At 42.4% G+C, this 15,285-nt stretch overlaps 2 protein-coding genes across 2 annotated transcripts; both read right to left on the bottom strand.

Annotated features, from left to right (window-relative positions):
- Positions 1 to 2,186: 2,186 nt before the first annotated feature.
- On the bottom strand, positions 2,187 to 6,754 carry LOC121324917 (2',3'-cyclic-nucleotide 3'-phosphodiesterase-like). Its single transcript, XM_041267119.1, has 5 exons — positions 6,572 to 6,754; positions 4,634 to 5,274; positions 3,887 to 4,020; positions 2,836 to 3,664; positions 2,187 to 2,791 (listed from the first exon to the last, which is right to left on the bottom strand). The coding sequence occupies exons 2-5, from the start codon at positions 5,247 to 5,249 to the stop codon at positions 2,187 to 2,189; spliced, it is 2,184 nt and encodes a 727-aa protein (XP_041123053.1). The 5' UTR covers positions 5,250 to 5,274; positions 6,572 to 6,754.
- A 639-nt stretch (positions 6,755 to 7,393) lies between these two features.
- odad4 (outer dynein arm docking complex subunit 4) lies at positions 7,394 to 13,210 on the bottom strand. Its single transcript, XM_041266664.1, has 12 exons — positions 12,933 to 13,210; positions 12,296 to 12,427; positions 11,776 to 11,929; positions 11,280 to 11,341; positions 10,943 to 11,096; positions 10,384 to 10,611; positions 9,300 to 9,507; positions 9,032 to 9,118; positions 8,632 to 8,828; positions 8,272 to 8,372; positions 7,912 to 8,002; positions 7,394 to 7,682 (listed from the first exon to the last, which is right to left on the bottom strand). Exons 1-12 carry the CDS (start codon positions 13,053 to 13,055, stop codon positions 7,621 to 7,623), a joined length of 1,599 nt encoding a protein of 532 aa, XP_041122598.1. The 5' UTR covers positions 13,056 to 13,210; the 3' UTR covers positions 7,394 to 7,620.
- Positions 13,211 to 15,285: the final 2,075 nt, after the last annotated feature.

Below are 15,285 nucleotides of genomic sequence, written 5' to 3'. Positions count from 1 at the left end.
TTACTTGGTCAGAATCCGGAACTATACATTTGTTTCATAATTTAAGTGTATCCCCCCCCCCCCCATTGAAGTGAAACTGTAAAGAAATAAAACTAGTACTCTTAAATACTGTACTTTTGGGGGGGCTGAAATTAGAAATGGCAGTAATTCAGATTGAACATGCAATGAATTGACAAGATTCTGCTACTGTGAGGTAAAAACATGACAGGTGAAGAAATATGTGCAATGTGTCCCAAACTGCCACCGGAGGGCACTGCAGCTCAAGTTCTGTATTAAGTTACACATCTCCAGTATTAAGAGTTCCATCTTCAAGAAAGCACTGATAAACCAATAGAAATGTAGCTCTAACGCAGACCAACCAGTATACTCTACTGCAGTGAAACCAGTGCTGGGGAGCCCCTGCGTCTGACTTTTCATTCCAGCTGAGCACTCAGTTACTTGACTTGACCCTTAATTGAAGTGGGTTAATTAAACTTTTTTTTTTTATTGTTTTCAGCTCTTAGTAGTTGCATATTTCCAGTTCAATTAAGAGTCAAGTCAAATAATTGAGAGCTCAGTTGGAATGAAAACCAGCAGACACAGTGGGGGGGGGGGCACTTCTATTCTGCACCCCGCCACTGTTCACTCAAACCTGTCATTCTCAATGTAGGTTCTGATTTATCATTCTGCAAGGTCAGCTACATTCAGAAATCTGCCCATGCTGTATTAAAACAATGTCCCCCTTCAGTTATTTAACATAAAACTGGTACCACATGCAAAACATCTGATATTATTAACAAGATCCCTAGTGTCCTCACCCCACACCTGCCCCTTCATGCATGCTGTATGCAAAAATTATGGTGTGTGTGGTCATCACCATAGCCAGTAGCACAGGTCCAGCATTGACTATGCATCAACGATGGCTTGTAAAATTCTGCTAAATAAACACATCTTCCAATATAGTGCCGCTTGTTTGGAACATTGCATTTGTTTTACTAAACCCGCTCATGCCCAGCTCTGAATCCCCTCTGATACAATGCTGAGTCACCCTTCTGTTTTATTATTAAATCTAGCCCCACTAGGGTGTTGTCTAACAGAAGACAAAATAAAATTACTAGTTACATAAAAGAAAGTAGCTTTTCTCTTTTCAAAAATGCTTGGGCCTGACAAGGTTATTAAGTTTTAGTTTTGTAATACCATGAATTTATTTAAAAAAAAAAAAAAAAAAAAAACACCCACACAAGATACCAGAAAAATACTATATTTATTTTGAAGTTTTCAAAATTAATACAAAGAGGTTTTGCAGCACACATTTTTCACACATGCAACGTTGCAGAAAAACATTCTTTGTCATCAGAAAACCCCTGCTCACCACTAAAACCTTAACTCTCCATCGCAGTGGTGTTCTGTAAAAAGAGGGCTCAGCACAAAATACAGTGCAGCGAACGGCTATTCCATAAAACACTTGTGCAACAACGCTTTATTTTTAAATCCTAAACAGATTACAGCAAGCAAACTTTATTATTATTCAGAATCCACAATCAGACGACATAGTGCAAAAATGTGTACCATCAAGTGCTAAACATCATGTGTAGTTTTATTACTACCATACATGCAGCAGGAGACACCTACTAAACAGCTTACATTAGGCAGAGTAACCACAGCAGCAGCAGAATCTCACGGCATCAGTATCATTTAATAACGCCCCCCCCTCATTGTACTCAGCCTTGTTCACACACAGCTAGAATAAGACTTGTATCCCATAGGCTTCCAGTCAAACCGCTATTAAAGCCTTGAAGAAATACATTAGCTGCTGAAGTTCTGGCTGGGTTATATATTACTATCACAACAGCAGCAGCACACCACAGCAACGAAGCATATATAAACCATACAGAAAAAAATCACCAGAATATCAGAATCGCAACCACAAAAGTAATTCTTGGAATAAAATAAAACCGTAAATTTGCCATCGGTTTAGTTTATGGCAATATTAAATTCTGAGCTGAAAACACAGAAGAAAAGGTAAATCGAGTAGCTGATTCATGGCACAGAGTATATATTTTCCTCTATGCTTAAAATAACTGCCTATGAAGACCACCGGTGATTGTTAGAAGTATGTTTATCTAAATGGCTTGACAGAGTAAAACGGTGGGCTGGCCTCTTACAAATCCCCAGGTCGCCACCACACCAGCCTGGGCATCAGGATTTCACATAACGGTGCATTTTCCCTTCTTTTTTCCTGTAGCTGGTTTTCCCTCCTGTTGGTTCTCTTTTTCCTTCCCTTCCCCTTTCTCCTCTACTCTCTCTTCCCCCTTCTCCACTACTCTCTCCTCACCCTCCTTCTCCACTGCTTTCTCTTCTACAACTTTCTCCACTGCTCTCTCCTCTCCTTCCTTCTCAACTTTCTCTTCTACATCCTTCTCCACTGCTCTCTCTTCTCCCTCCTTCTCCACTGCTCTCTCCTCACCCTCCTTCTCCACTGCTTTCTCCTCTCCTTCCTTCTCAACTTTCTCTTCTACATCCTTCTCCACTGCTCTCTCCTCACCCTCCTCTACTCTCTCTTCTCCCTCCTTCTCCACTGCTCTCTCCTCACCCACCTTTTCCACTGCTTTCTCTTCTACAACTATCTCCACTGCTCTCTCCTCTCCTTCCTTCTCAACTTTCTCTTCTACATCCTTCTCCACTGCTCTCTCCTCACCCTCCTCTACTCTCTCTTCTCCCTCCTTCTCCACTGCTCTCTCCTCACCCACCTTCTCCACTGCTCTCTCCTCACCCTCCTTCACCACTGCTCTCTCCTCACCCTCCTTCTCCACTGCTCTCTCCTCACCCACCTTCTCCACTGCTCTCTCTCCTCACCCTCCTTCTCCACTGCTCTCTCCTCACCCTCCTTCTCCACTGCTCTCTCCTCACCCTCCTTCTCCACTGCTCTCTCCTCACCCACCTTCTCCACTGCTCTCTCCTCACCCACCTTCTCCACTGCTCTCTCCTCACCCACCTTCTCCACTGCTCTCTCCTCACCCTCCTTCTCCACTGCTCTCTCCTCACCCTCCTTCACCACTGCTCTCTCCTCACCCACCTTCTCCACTGCTCTCTCCTCTCCCTCCTTCACCACTGCTCTCTCCTCACCCACCTTCTCCACTGCTCTCTCCTCACCCTCCTTCTCCACTGCTCTCTCTTCTCCCACCTTCTCCACTGCTCTCTCCTCACCCACCTTCTCCACTGCTCTTTCCTCACCCTCCTTCTCCACTGCTCTCTCCTCACCCACCTTCACCTCCACCCCTGCTTCCTCTCCTCCTTCCTCTTTCGGGTAGAACCCACCGAATACGGTTTTCACCGTCACCTCCTCAGACAATTCCAGCATCCACATGCCTTTGCCGAAGTAGCAAAGCTTCCCCTGGTCAGTGTCCTTCACAGCCCAGTCCTGATCGCCCACCTTTTCCAGCTTGATGAACTCCAGTAGGTCTAGGCCAGTCTGCACGGGCTCCACGTCCTTGGCACAGCCCAGGGTGATGTGCGCCTGGCTGCCACGGGGCAGCTCTTCAGAGGGCATGGCCTCCTTCTCAGAGTCTGGCCACACCTCCAGCTGCTTGTCGCTCAGTCGCACACGGGCGCCAGCGGTTCTGGGCGTGATGAAAAGACCGGATATCTGCAGATGAAAGGCCGAGCTGTAGAATTCCTTCACAGCCTGCAACGAAGAACAGGGATTTAACAATTGACAAATTAGGAATCGTACACTTGTTCTAACTCAGAAACAAGGTCTCCAGACCTCCACTGGCACTAAATCATGGACCAACTTCAGAAGCATCCCACATTCTCTGATAAGAAAATGATACTTCTAAACAGCAAATCTTAATTTTCTGCACACATCCTTCTGCTCTTGCAATGATTGCGGTTCACACTTACTGACCTCTAGTTCCGCGTACTCTTGTGCTCCCTTCGCTTTCCCGTAGTCAGAGAATTTGGTGGTGCAGTGCAGGATCCCCCCCTTCCCATCAAAATATTCCTCCAAGTTTATTCCCTTCTCAGAAGCAGCTCCTCCAACTACAACCAACACATTAACAGACATTAAGACAATATGCAGGGCAAAAAATAAATAAAATCTCTTGCAATACATGTAACTCTTAAGCTTATAGGAAAGAGTGGGGGGGGGGGTAACAAACTTTTGGAAATTACTTAACTTCTGGAGGACCGTGCCCAAAATTCTTCCAAAGTCATTGGGCAAATCTTTTTTGTTAATAGTTCCTTTCAACAGCAGGCCATTAATAACCTGGATTGACCAATTAATCTGGTTTTTGATTCTCTAGTGCTGCACGAAACAGTCATTCGACTGTTCAGGTCAAGCTCTCCGCAGGGGAGGGTAATTGGGTCGATCGGGCTGATTTACCACAGCGAGCGAAACAAAGAAACAGCTGCTTGTGTTTCTGATGATTGCTGCTTTTCTTAGTCTCTGCGGAAAAGGGAAACAGCGATCCACACAAACCCAAGCAGCTGTTTCTTCACTCACTTGACTTGGAACGGGAAATTAACCTGATCACCACCAGTGACCCTCACCCATGGAAAAGCTTCTCCAAATAAATGGGACAGTCGTTTCATGTAGCGCTACACATTTGACAAGGCCCTGCGTAATACCCGCCATGCCAACAGTGCTACTTACAATCAGCCCAGTGCTCCTTGAACTCATCAAGCTCGCCCAGGGCTTCCAGGAGCTTTTTGCCTGTCTCCTTGGTGTGACACTGGCTCTTGCGAGTCAAGAACCAGCCGTAGAAGAGAGGGTAGACCGGCTCCTCCAGGCTTCCCCTCAAGTCCTCCAGCTCCGACTGGGGGAGCTCCCACTGGGTCATCTTCTCCAGCACGGCACAGTCCTTCTTCCATGGCGTCTTGGGCTCAACGAAGAGGGCAAGGTACTGGTATTCGCTGGCGATGTCGAAGAGTTTCTCCAGCCTCCCCCATTGGTGGTTGGTGTCGTCAATCACGACCACGGCGACGCCCTCCTGGCAGCAACGCCGGGCCTCCTCGTCCAGCTCCTTGTACTTCTCCGGGAGGGCGGGGCACACCTCGGGTCGGACCTTCTTGTGATCAGCGGAGATCACTCTACAGATGCCTTTGTACTTCTCTGCGATGGTATTGGCCAGGGCGCTCTTTCCACTGCCTGGCAGTCCCCTCATTATGAAGAGGGTTCGAGACTCCCTGTAAGCCTCGACGCTCGCCTCATCATCCAGAAAGGGGAAGGGCAGCGAGCCTTCAGCTCTCTCCAGTGCCTGTTCCTGCATCCTGTTGCTGGACAAATCTACTGGCCTACATAAATCAAAGACATGCTTTTAATTAAAAATAAATAATAAAAGAACAGAGACAGGTGTGATTAGAACCAGCAGCATAAATTCTACTGCCATTAGCAGCCCCAAAGAAGACTGCTGCTGCTGGCAGTTTAACACCACCAGGGCTGAAGACAAATACTGATAATTGCATTAAACTTTAGAGAAATGGGCGTTATACTAAGAAATTGTTTTGGTCCCCAGGTGGTGCAATTTTTTACAAATCTCAACCAAAGCATAGAGAGTAGTGACTTAGACTTCAGTTTTTGCTTTTATTAAGCTCAACTATGCCATGTTGAGCTTAATAAAAGCAATTAGCAGTATTCTGTTAAAAATCAGTGGCAACAAATTACTTGAACTGAAGTCAGGGTGAGTCAGTTAAAATTTAACAGGAATTCACCCACGACCCTGCCCGTAACCGGCTCCAGCACACACCCTGGTCACTGTCATTTTCATCTCCCTTACAAAAACAAAACCGATACACATCTGCTGACAAGGTTACATTTGCAGAAAATACGAGAGAGAGATTCACTGCGTACGCTATTTATGGTTCGAAACGGCACAAACTCAGTAACAGGAAAATTGAAAATTTCACCGTTCCTTTAGAATACCAAAACAAACCCGCATGCTACCAATACAAAACCGTTGACTGAAACGCTTACCGGAGTACTCCTGGCATAGGAAGTTCCTGAATTGCACAAAGTAAGTAAATTGGAGCATGCACTCACCACTGTGCACATTATAAAGCATGGGGACTGTTTTACCATTCAAAAATGAAACACCAACAACGTGCATTTCACTTTTAGTTCGGGGCTAGTTGTCGCCCATTACCATTATCAAAAAACACCACCTATCTGAATTAGCAATACACATTAACAATATTTTCAAAAAGAGTTGTGCTCCCACATTATAATATACATTTTGAACCATTTCTATCGATATTGTCTTGTGTAGGTTGGATAGATAGAACAGATGTAAATGCTAGTTAGGCGCGGCTGTCGAAAAAACAAATCACTTACATTTATATAAAACACACACACACACACAATCGTGTGCATCACACTCTTTAAGAACAATTGTTTGTTTGTATGTATTATTATATGTGTCGAATCTGTTTACCTGGAGGCACTCGATAACATGTAGAGTTTTTGTTTTTAAAAAAAAGTCAAAATAAAACGTTTTTGCAACAAACAAACAAAAAAGTCACCCCTAGCATGCAGATTCAATTGGTTGCATTTGCTACCATGTATAAAACATAAATAAAGTCCATTTAAACTCACTGGTTTAGTAGAAGGTATTCCCGTGTGCACCCGTCTGCTGTTTCTGTCTTCTGCACAGTTTACAATCCCGGCTGCACCTCCAGCCTTTTGAAGATAATAATAATAATAATAATAATAATAATAATAATAATAATAATAATAATAATAATAATAATAATAAACAGCACTCGCAGACGCGCGAGATAGTTTACCACATGGGCGTGGAACTGTTATCGCGCGAGGGCACGTTGCGCTGGTCGCGTCGTAACGGAGCATTACGGCGAAGTTTTGTGTTATGCCGTTTAAAAAACAATACATCAAATACTTTAAAATAACTGGCACATGCAATGTTTATTGTCCGTGTATATACCAACAAGCAGTATTGGCAGATCATGTGTAAAATACGATATATATTATAATATATATATTATATATATATTATATATATAATATATATATATAGATATATCATTTTAACCGGCAGCAATCACACTTTAAAGGTGACAGGTTGCCTTTGCAAGTAGTCTTTAGATTTGCCTGTATTCTTAAAGTGGGACAATGTTACAGCAATTCAGTCCATTTGAAAGTATCTCTAATAGGGAAAGGCGCTTGTAATGCAGTTTCAAGCAGAATTGCAATCTCGATTTAGTCCTGTACTCCCGAGTACTGAATTGATGTGCTGTGTTGTGCCATGGGATATTATTATGAATTAGTCATTTAGCAGACTCTTTAGAACAAAGCGACCAGAGACTGTGGGTTGAACTATGCATCACTTACAATAGGACCTCGGTTTTACATCTTATCAGAAGTGTGCATAAAACAGAATAAAACAACACTTATGAATCACGTTTATAAATCTTGAGTTTTTATTTACAAAATCAAGGAGACTTGTTGCTTTAAAGCATTGGAGATGAAAGCATACATGAGGCACTGTGAGAGAATTTTGACAGCTTTATAAGATCAGAAAAAAAGCCATAATTGTATTGTGAGACAGCAGTTTAGAAATACATTTCATTTATTTGACTATATTAAATAAATACAGGGAGGTATTCTCTGGAGGACACATGGCTTCAGTCATCATTGGTTTCTTCCTTTTCTTGTGTGCTTTCCTTGTTTAGAGTCTCTTTATTACCTGTAGGAAATAACAACAGACATTACTGACACCAGTCATTGCTAAGAGGCTGTCCAAATTAAAAGTGGCGTCACCTCCCTCCAGAACTCCAAGATTCCCTTGCCATTTCCTCCTGCATGACTTATTCTGTTCAGACTTAGCCACTGCCCAGTGCAGTGCGATGTTCTTGTGAAATCAATTGGCGTGTACTGCCTTACAGTACTATGTAACACAGGCAAGATTTTAATACCCTTCACGGTGTCCTGATTTTTTTCAGCTCCATCCCCCAGCTTTTCCACTTCAAACTGCTCAACAATGCGTTTGTTAGCATCTTCAAGAGCCTGTGAAATAACAACAACCATGACAACAACAAAAACACACCTACCGTTAATCGCATGCTTCTAAGGTTGCACTTTCAAAGGCTAGTTTAGATATTGTGGTCTTTTCAAACAGCTACATTTTGTATAAAATACAGACAGGTGTTAGGGAAAGCATTTTGCTGTTCTAGAAAAGAATACAGGTGCTACTAGAGGAGTTAAACAGACAACGTGTTCACCTTTATGAGGTCTGTCGTTAGGACACTTTTAAAATGCATCCACTGCTAACTTACATTCCTGATAGCCTCCTTCGCTGCCTCATCGTTTATCAGCTTTGCCCTCTCCAGAGCCTTTTCAAAATACATGACTGCTGCCTGGTAGTCTCCCAGTTTCACTGCGGGCACAATGAGAAGAACCATCTTAAAAAAAAGAATAACAGGGCTTTTTAATTCTTAAACATTTCCAGGCATTAATTAAATGTCTCTGTGTGGTGGTAATGCTACAGACAGAGCAGTTAACATTTCAAGCCCAATGGTACCTGCTATGACCCCAGAAGCACGCTCTCAGTCCCCTGGCTTGATTGTCAGTGTGACCACACACACACAACTAGAGTACGTCCAACCCAGCCTGCAGTACCAAGCTGTCTGTCTCACCATCGGACTGTGCCACCAGCACACTGGCGTTCAGCTGCCACTCATCATCTTCTGCCTCCGTGGCTGATGCCAGGGACTTCTCTCCGTAGTCCAGGGCCTCGGTGTGCCGGTCCAGTTCCAGGTAGCAGCGCCCGACCTCGTGGAACAGCCACGTCTTCTCCAAACTCGACTTGGCCAGCGGGATCTTCTCCTCCCAACTAGAGGAAGGGGAGAGGGGGCTGGGTTTAACCTGAGCAGTGCTGGCTAATGAAAGTGACCACGGGAGGGTCTTATTCTGAAATCTATTATTTAGGTACTTAAAGAAATAAGACATGTCAAAGACATCAGTATAGGACAATCTCAAGCATAACGAACGCTGACTTAAAGAGAAAACAGACAACCGGTAACATGGTTCACTTACGCTTCTATTGCTTGCGGGAACTTGCCGATCCTTGCATACACTCGACCGACGTTGTCCAGCGCCCTGGATTTAGATTCCAGAAGATTACTGTTCAAAACAACAGAAACAAATGTATTGTTAAATAGACTTGTGTTAGGTAATGGTCAGTGCAGTGTACAAAACCGCCTCCACCAAAATCTTCTTCCCAGATCTCTAACCAGAATTGGAAATCTGCATCCTTATACAATTTGCCCTCCCTGGAGCAGATTAGGGAAGGCTGCTTGCGTACTTTTGCCTGGCAATCTCCAGGTCCTTGTTGTGGCACTCCAGTGCTCCGTCCATGTCTCCAATCTCGATCTTAGCGTTCCCGAGGCAGCTGTGCAGATTCCCAATCACCTCCATCTTATTGGGAACGTCCTCATCTGACCAGCCCTGCACTATCTTCAGCACCTGCCTGGCCTTCTTGCAGCTCAGCTCAGGGTCACCTGCAGCCAGGGCTGAAAAAACAAGCCGTTCAAATTAAATACAGACATGATCATATCTTTCCTTTTCAGTTACAGTTGACAGTATAGTACATAGAAGTACAATCAGACACCCCTGACATGGCATGCAAGACTCCTGCAGGACTGGTAAACGCAGGAGAAGGAGACAGAAGGGCAGAGAGAGAGAGAGGAAGAGAGAGTAGAAGAGGGAGAGGAGTTGTTGAGATTAGCGATTGTGAAAGAAGGAGAGAAGAATAGATGAAGGATAGGAACAGGAAAGAGAAGAAGAGAAGTATAGAAGAAAATGAATAAGAAGACAGAAGAAAGACAGAGTGAGGAAAGAGTGAGTAGGACACAATTGGGAGAAGAATGGATATTAGCTTTTTTTTTGATTTTGTTTCTTGTTGTTTTTAGGTTTGAGTTAATCGTTCTTTTGATGGTGGTGTTTCGGCGAGGGGCTTGCTTTCTACTTTTTTGGTGGGGTTTTTGTGGCGTGTTTGAGTTTTACGTGTGTGCTGCGCGTTCAGGGAAGAGAGAGAAGAGATCAGAGAGGGGGCTACAGACATGGCCGAGACAGGAGATTAGAAGAGAAGAAGATTTCTTTCTTGGGGCATTGGTGCCAGGGAAGCCAGGCAGGAATTTGACCTACAGGCCCAGCCTGTGTGTGAACTAAGACATAGTGGCACAAGTGATCTATATTTAAGGATAGGGCTGTTACTTATTTTACCCAGGCGGTAGAAGTCGCCCCTTGCAGCCCACAGATTAGGATAAAGCAATATCAGATCTGTTGTTCACAGAGCAATACTACTAGCATTTGATTGTAAACGGGGTTCCCTACAGTTTTGTTAGAAGAAGCAGCAGCAGCAGCAGATTCCCTGTGGGTGTGTTTACCTAGATCGATCTCTTCCAGGCTCTTCAGGATGTATTTGGTGGGGTCGGAGGAGGGCTTGCTCTGCTTGGTTTTGTTCCATTGCTGCTGCATCAGCTTGCGGTCCCTCTCCCGGGCGTAGATGGGCTTCTGCTGCCTCCAGAACTCGGTGCGCGTGTCCAGGTAGGTGATGGCACTCAGGATCAGGTCATGGACTTTGATCCCACTGCGCGTGTTACCTTTTACCAGGTCTGCAGAAAGGGCAGGAGGAACACAAACACATACATGTGAGCTTGCTGAGCTTAGCTAGTTTTTTTTTTTTTGTAAATTATGACATTCACATTATTAAAGTACATAACTTCTGTGTGAAATTGTTTTTCAATTACATGTACTTAAAAAAAAAAAAAAACCACCAAACTACTGTTATGCTCCTACGTGTTCTTTTGCACTGAAATATATTGCAGTTTGATTTCACAAAATAAATACTGGGGGGGGGGGGGACCTTTTACTTTTAAATTCTCAGCCCCTTACAGACTGCCCCCTCTTGTAAGTAGATTACAGTGGGCTTGTGACTTCTTCTACCCTGGTCTTTGAGCAGTTTCTCCAGGTATTCCTTGTCGCTGTACAGTTCCCCCAGCAGCTGCCGAACTGTCTTCTCACTCCTCGGACTTTTGCTCTGCTGTTTCTGTTCCTTCTTCAGAGGCCGGATCTGCCCTTTCGCTTTGCCTTTCTTACCCTGCAAGGGGCAAGAGGAAGGATTTATACACAAGCACGCTGCAGCTTACAGACAGAAATTTCTTTCAGATATGAATGCTGTATAACTGTTTTGTAACCATGTAGTGAGAAGACAGGAAAACAAAACCTCGCTGTTGTGTGGCTTCAGCCCAGCCAGTGTTGAGTTACAGTTATGTAAAGTTACCTCTTCCTTTTTATGAAAGAAGGATAGGTCTCCTTTATTTTCCAGTTTCACAGAAGCAGGGCCTGGGATATAAAAAACAAAAGAAACAACATGGGTTAACAAACACTTGGTCCAACCAGGACAATTTAATGACACGTTATGTAACTGTTGCCACAAAATGTCAAGTACAGTCGGTGCTTCTTTATCGGGGGGCCTCAGGAGATGTAAAAATCTCCTGCATAAGCGGCTTTCCCAATTAAACGAGGGCATTTGAGATGACCTTAGTCACACTTTTCTGTTTATAAATGAAAAGCAAAAGTATGCATCACAACTACAATAGGACCTCATTTTTTATGTCTCATCCAAAGGACGAAGCACAACGAGGTTAAGTGACTTGCTCAGGGTCACACACACCGCAGGCTCAGGCTCACACACACAGCGAGTCAGTGGCTGAGCTGGAATTTAACCTGGTAACGAGCCCCTTTCTCTAACCACTATATATATATAGTTCACTTACTTCCGACAGAGTTGTCAATGGCTTCCTGGGATTTCTGAATCCCCAGTCTGAATTCCTGAAGCTCTGGGCGCAGTTTGTGCCCCCGGTGGTAAAACACCAAGGCAAACTCAAAGTCTCCCATCGCGTACAAGGCTTCTGCTTTCTGGTAGAGACCCTGTGGGTGGAATCAAACACATTTAGGTTAGGATACATTTCTACTCTACAACTGTTCCTAATCACCTCAAAGACAGTGATTTGCAAAGTACTATTCCATTTTTCAAATATTTTAACATTTTATGTCATTTTTAAGGTGGTCCAATATGCCTTGAAATACAGTAAACAGATGTACAAATGACAGCTTTATAAGGTTTCTGGTATAATACATGCTAAATAATGCACAGCAGAGTTACCATTAAAACTGAGAGTTCCAACAAAATATCCAGCATGCTTATTTTAAAAGAAAATATGTATTCCATTTAGCCATTGGACCACCAAGCCTTGACCTTGTGAAATCACTGGTTCAGATGTACAATGTCCATACCTTGAAGAACTCCTTCTCGTTTTTGAGAGAAGTCTCAGCATCCTTCAGTGCATTTTCTGGGTCCCCAAGTTTGAGATAACATTTGGAACGAGCCACCAAACAGTTTTTTTCAGTTGGCTGGAGTATAAGAGCCTGGGTATTACAAATAGTAAAATGTCAAATTATTATTTGACATTGCTGTGTGCTTTGAGGAACATGCATTTTGTGAATATGAACTAGATCTAATAAGAGTTATTTGGCAAAAACAATATAAGGTAGGGGTGTCACTTTATTAAATCACTTTCTATAGCAACTATCAGGTGTATATATATATATATATATATATATATATATATATATATATATATATATATATATATATATATATAAATATATATTCAATATGGATTCATACTAAGAGTCCATACACTCAGTAAGTCATTGATATCTTACACGTTGGTTAAGTTTTAATAAATAAGCACTAGAATGACATACAGACTGCACTGTACATCATATTGCGAGTAAATGCTATACATATTACTAATGCCTATCGTTAAACAATACCATGCAACTAGTGACAAATATACCCCTGCTGTACAATTTTAACAAATTATTATTATTATTATTATTATTATTATTATTACTTCCACAAACTTACAGTGGTGTAGCTTTCGATGGCTTTTGCGAATTCGCCTTTAATGAAAAGTTGATCTCCTTCGGCAACGTAAGTGGTGAAGGAACTCTTGGGCCCCTGGTCGCTTTCGTCTTGGTTGTTAGACATGATTAAAACCCCCACGTTATTATTATTATTTTGTGTTACTGTTATTAGTATTTAATTATATTAACTCTTGTTTTTTGGAGGTTTTTTTACTGCTTCGTTCCTCAGTGGCGCACAGGTTCCCTCCTCCCTGCCGTGTTGTGTTGCTAAACCGCATGGGTGGTATCCTAGTAACCACTGCTACAACCAAAACGTCACTTCCGCTTTCCAAATCTTGTTTGAGAAGAGTGCGGCAGTATCGTCCAAACCTTGTAGCAGTTGTTATATAGCGTTAAATCATTTGTTTTAATTCTATATTGAGTTTCACAAAACGTTAGCCACCCTTCAACTCATTCAGCTAAATGTGATACTGGCCATGAAAAAGCGTTAGGACTCATAGCTGTGCAGTACACAGCTTCCCGGTTAGATGCCTTTACTTTGTAGTACTTAATGCATATAGGGTATATAATTATTTAAAACTGCAGTGTACAAAAGTGAAGGCATATGAAAGAAAAAGTTTAAAAGATGTATATATAGTCAAAATCGCAGTAAACTAATTCATTTGTATAATTTGCTCTTAACGCTTTTAAGACCGCGCACATGTTTCTTTCCCATACAGTAATGATTTACTTTTTATAGCCATACACTTTCTCTAGGGTGGTGCCTTATCTGCAGCAGTAAGGGGAATGGAACCGCAGTGCAGAAAGCAGGGTTCTCTTGATCTGGCAGTGCTTAGGTACAGTGCTGCTCGATCACACATTGCACATGTGCTATAAGCAGGGGTTGCACAATAAATAAATGAGGCCATAATGTGCAACGAATGATAACTATTCATTACCTGTACTCTCGGACAAGGTCCTCATTTGACCAACTGCCTTTCTGCTGAAACCTAGGGAAATGCCAAACTCCAGCAGAAGAACGTGTGCTGCCATTAAATTGGATTTCACATTTATTTGTTTCAGCACAGCTTACAAAACCTAAATCTATTGCAATAGGATAATACAATCTATCCGGGCACAAGTAAAAAGAGTTTGGTGCTGAAAATGTAGCGGATATTAATTTAGATCTAATAATTGGTTATCGGATTCAGAATTACTGAGCTACCGCCAAGCAATCTTATAGAGGGGCCCCTATATATTAGCTCAAAGAGCCAGCTGCCCAATATATATATATATATTGAGGGGGGCTTCCATAGTTACCTTCTTACGTTTATTTATTACCAGCGGTGTAGTCCTAAAAGGTACACGCACGCCATTCAAATATATATTTTTTTAAAGAATTATTCTACAAATCCGCCTTTTATTTGTATACTGAAACTATGGTAACACATATAATTTGTAATGCGTGTATCTAATTTCTACAAGTATTTCCACGAAGTGTGTGTGTGTGTCGGTCCACAGTCGTAGTCAATGCGCTCTCGTCTTCGTCAGCATTTGGGGTAAATGTAAAATAAATGAATAAAATACATCATTAATATTTAAAATGTGGATTATATAAGTGTCGCTTTAAAGTGATTCTTTTTTTTTTTTACATTTCAATCATATTACACATTTCTTATACTGGTGTTGTTTCCCCTACAGTAGCTCAACACTTAATTGTTCGTTAATTGCACCCATGAAGCTGTCCGGGTATCCGCCCTATCTGTCGACCTGGCCTTCAGCTTCTGAACGCTGGTAAACTTGCAGTATTTCACAATGGATGCAGGCACTCTACAGCTGGCTCAGCACTGGCAGACTGCAGGGTAGACCAGAGCTGTTGCAAAACTTGTTGGCTCATTTAAAAAGGTAGCACTTAACAAGAAACTGTACGTGCTGATGGTGCTAGGGAAAAAAAAAAGGTTATATATGTGTGTGATTTATTAGAACACCCCATTGCTTCTGTGGTTTTGATTGGTTGTGCGTATGAAATCAAACCATTGGCACTGAAAATCATGGGGAAAGTGTCAAAATAGGCAAATTAGTTCTTGTCTAATTTAATTGATTACTTGACTAGATTGCACATGCAAAATTAATTTAAAATACTAAGAGAAAAGGAGCACAGAGCCACACAAATGAAAAAATGCATGAGACTTTTTAGTTGTTTAAGATGCCAAATTAAAGCACAGTGGTCTGACATTAAAAAAAAAAAAAAATGCTTATTTTCTAACCACGCCCCTAAAAAGTGATCAGGTCTACCTCTGGTCAATCAGGGATGTGATAGCCCGTCTGGGCTTCAATGCATCCTGGGAACTGCAGTCTTTTTTTCACTTAAGAAC

Source organism: Polyodon spathula, chromosome 12 (genome assembly GCF_017654505.1).
Source record: "Polyodon spathula isolate WHYD16114869_AA chromosome 12, ASM1765450v1, whole genome shotgun sequence".
Taxonomy (NCBI): domain Eukaryota; kingdom Metazoa; phylum Chordata; class Actinopteri; order Acipenseriformes; family Polyodontidae; genus Polyodon; species Polyodon spathula.
Note: the sequence above shows the minus strand (reverse complement) of the source record. Positions and strands in the feature narration are given on the sequence as shown.

Coding starts and splice junctions, on each gene's coding strand:
- LOC121324917 (XM_041267119.1), bottom strand. CDS start 5,249: ATGCAGGAACAGGCACTGGAGAGAGCTGAAGGCTCGCTGCCCTTCCCC. Junction 4,021..4,633: donor CAAGGAGCACTGGGCTGATT/GTAAGTAGCACT, acceptor TGTTGGTTGTAG/TTGGAGGAGCTGCTTCTGAG. Junction 3,665..3,886: donor AAGAGTACGCGGAACTAGAG/GTCAGTAAGTGT, acceptor TCTTCGTTGCAG/GCTGTGAAGGAATTCTACAG.
- odad4 (XM_041266664.1), bottom strand. CDS start 13,055: ATGTCTAACAACCAAGACGAAAGCGACCAGGGGCCCAAGAGTTCCTTC. Junction 8,373..8,631: donor GCTGGTGGCACAGTCCGATG/GTGAGACAGACA, acceptor TTGTGCCCGCAG/TGAAACTGGGAGACTACCAG. Junction 8,003..8,271: donor CGAAGGAGGCTATCAGGAAT/GTAAGTTAGCAG, acceptor GTTATTTCACAG/GCTCTTGAAGATGCTAACAA.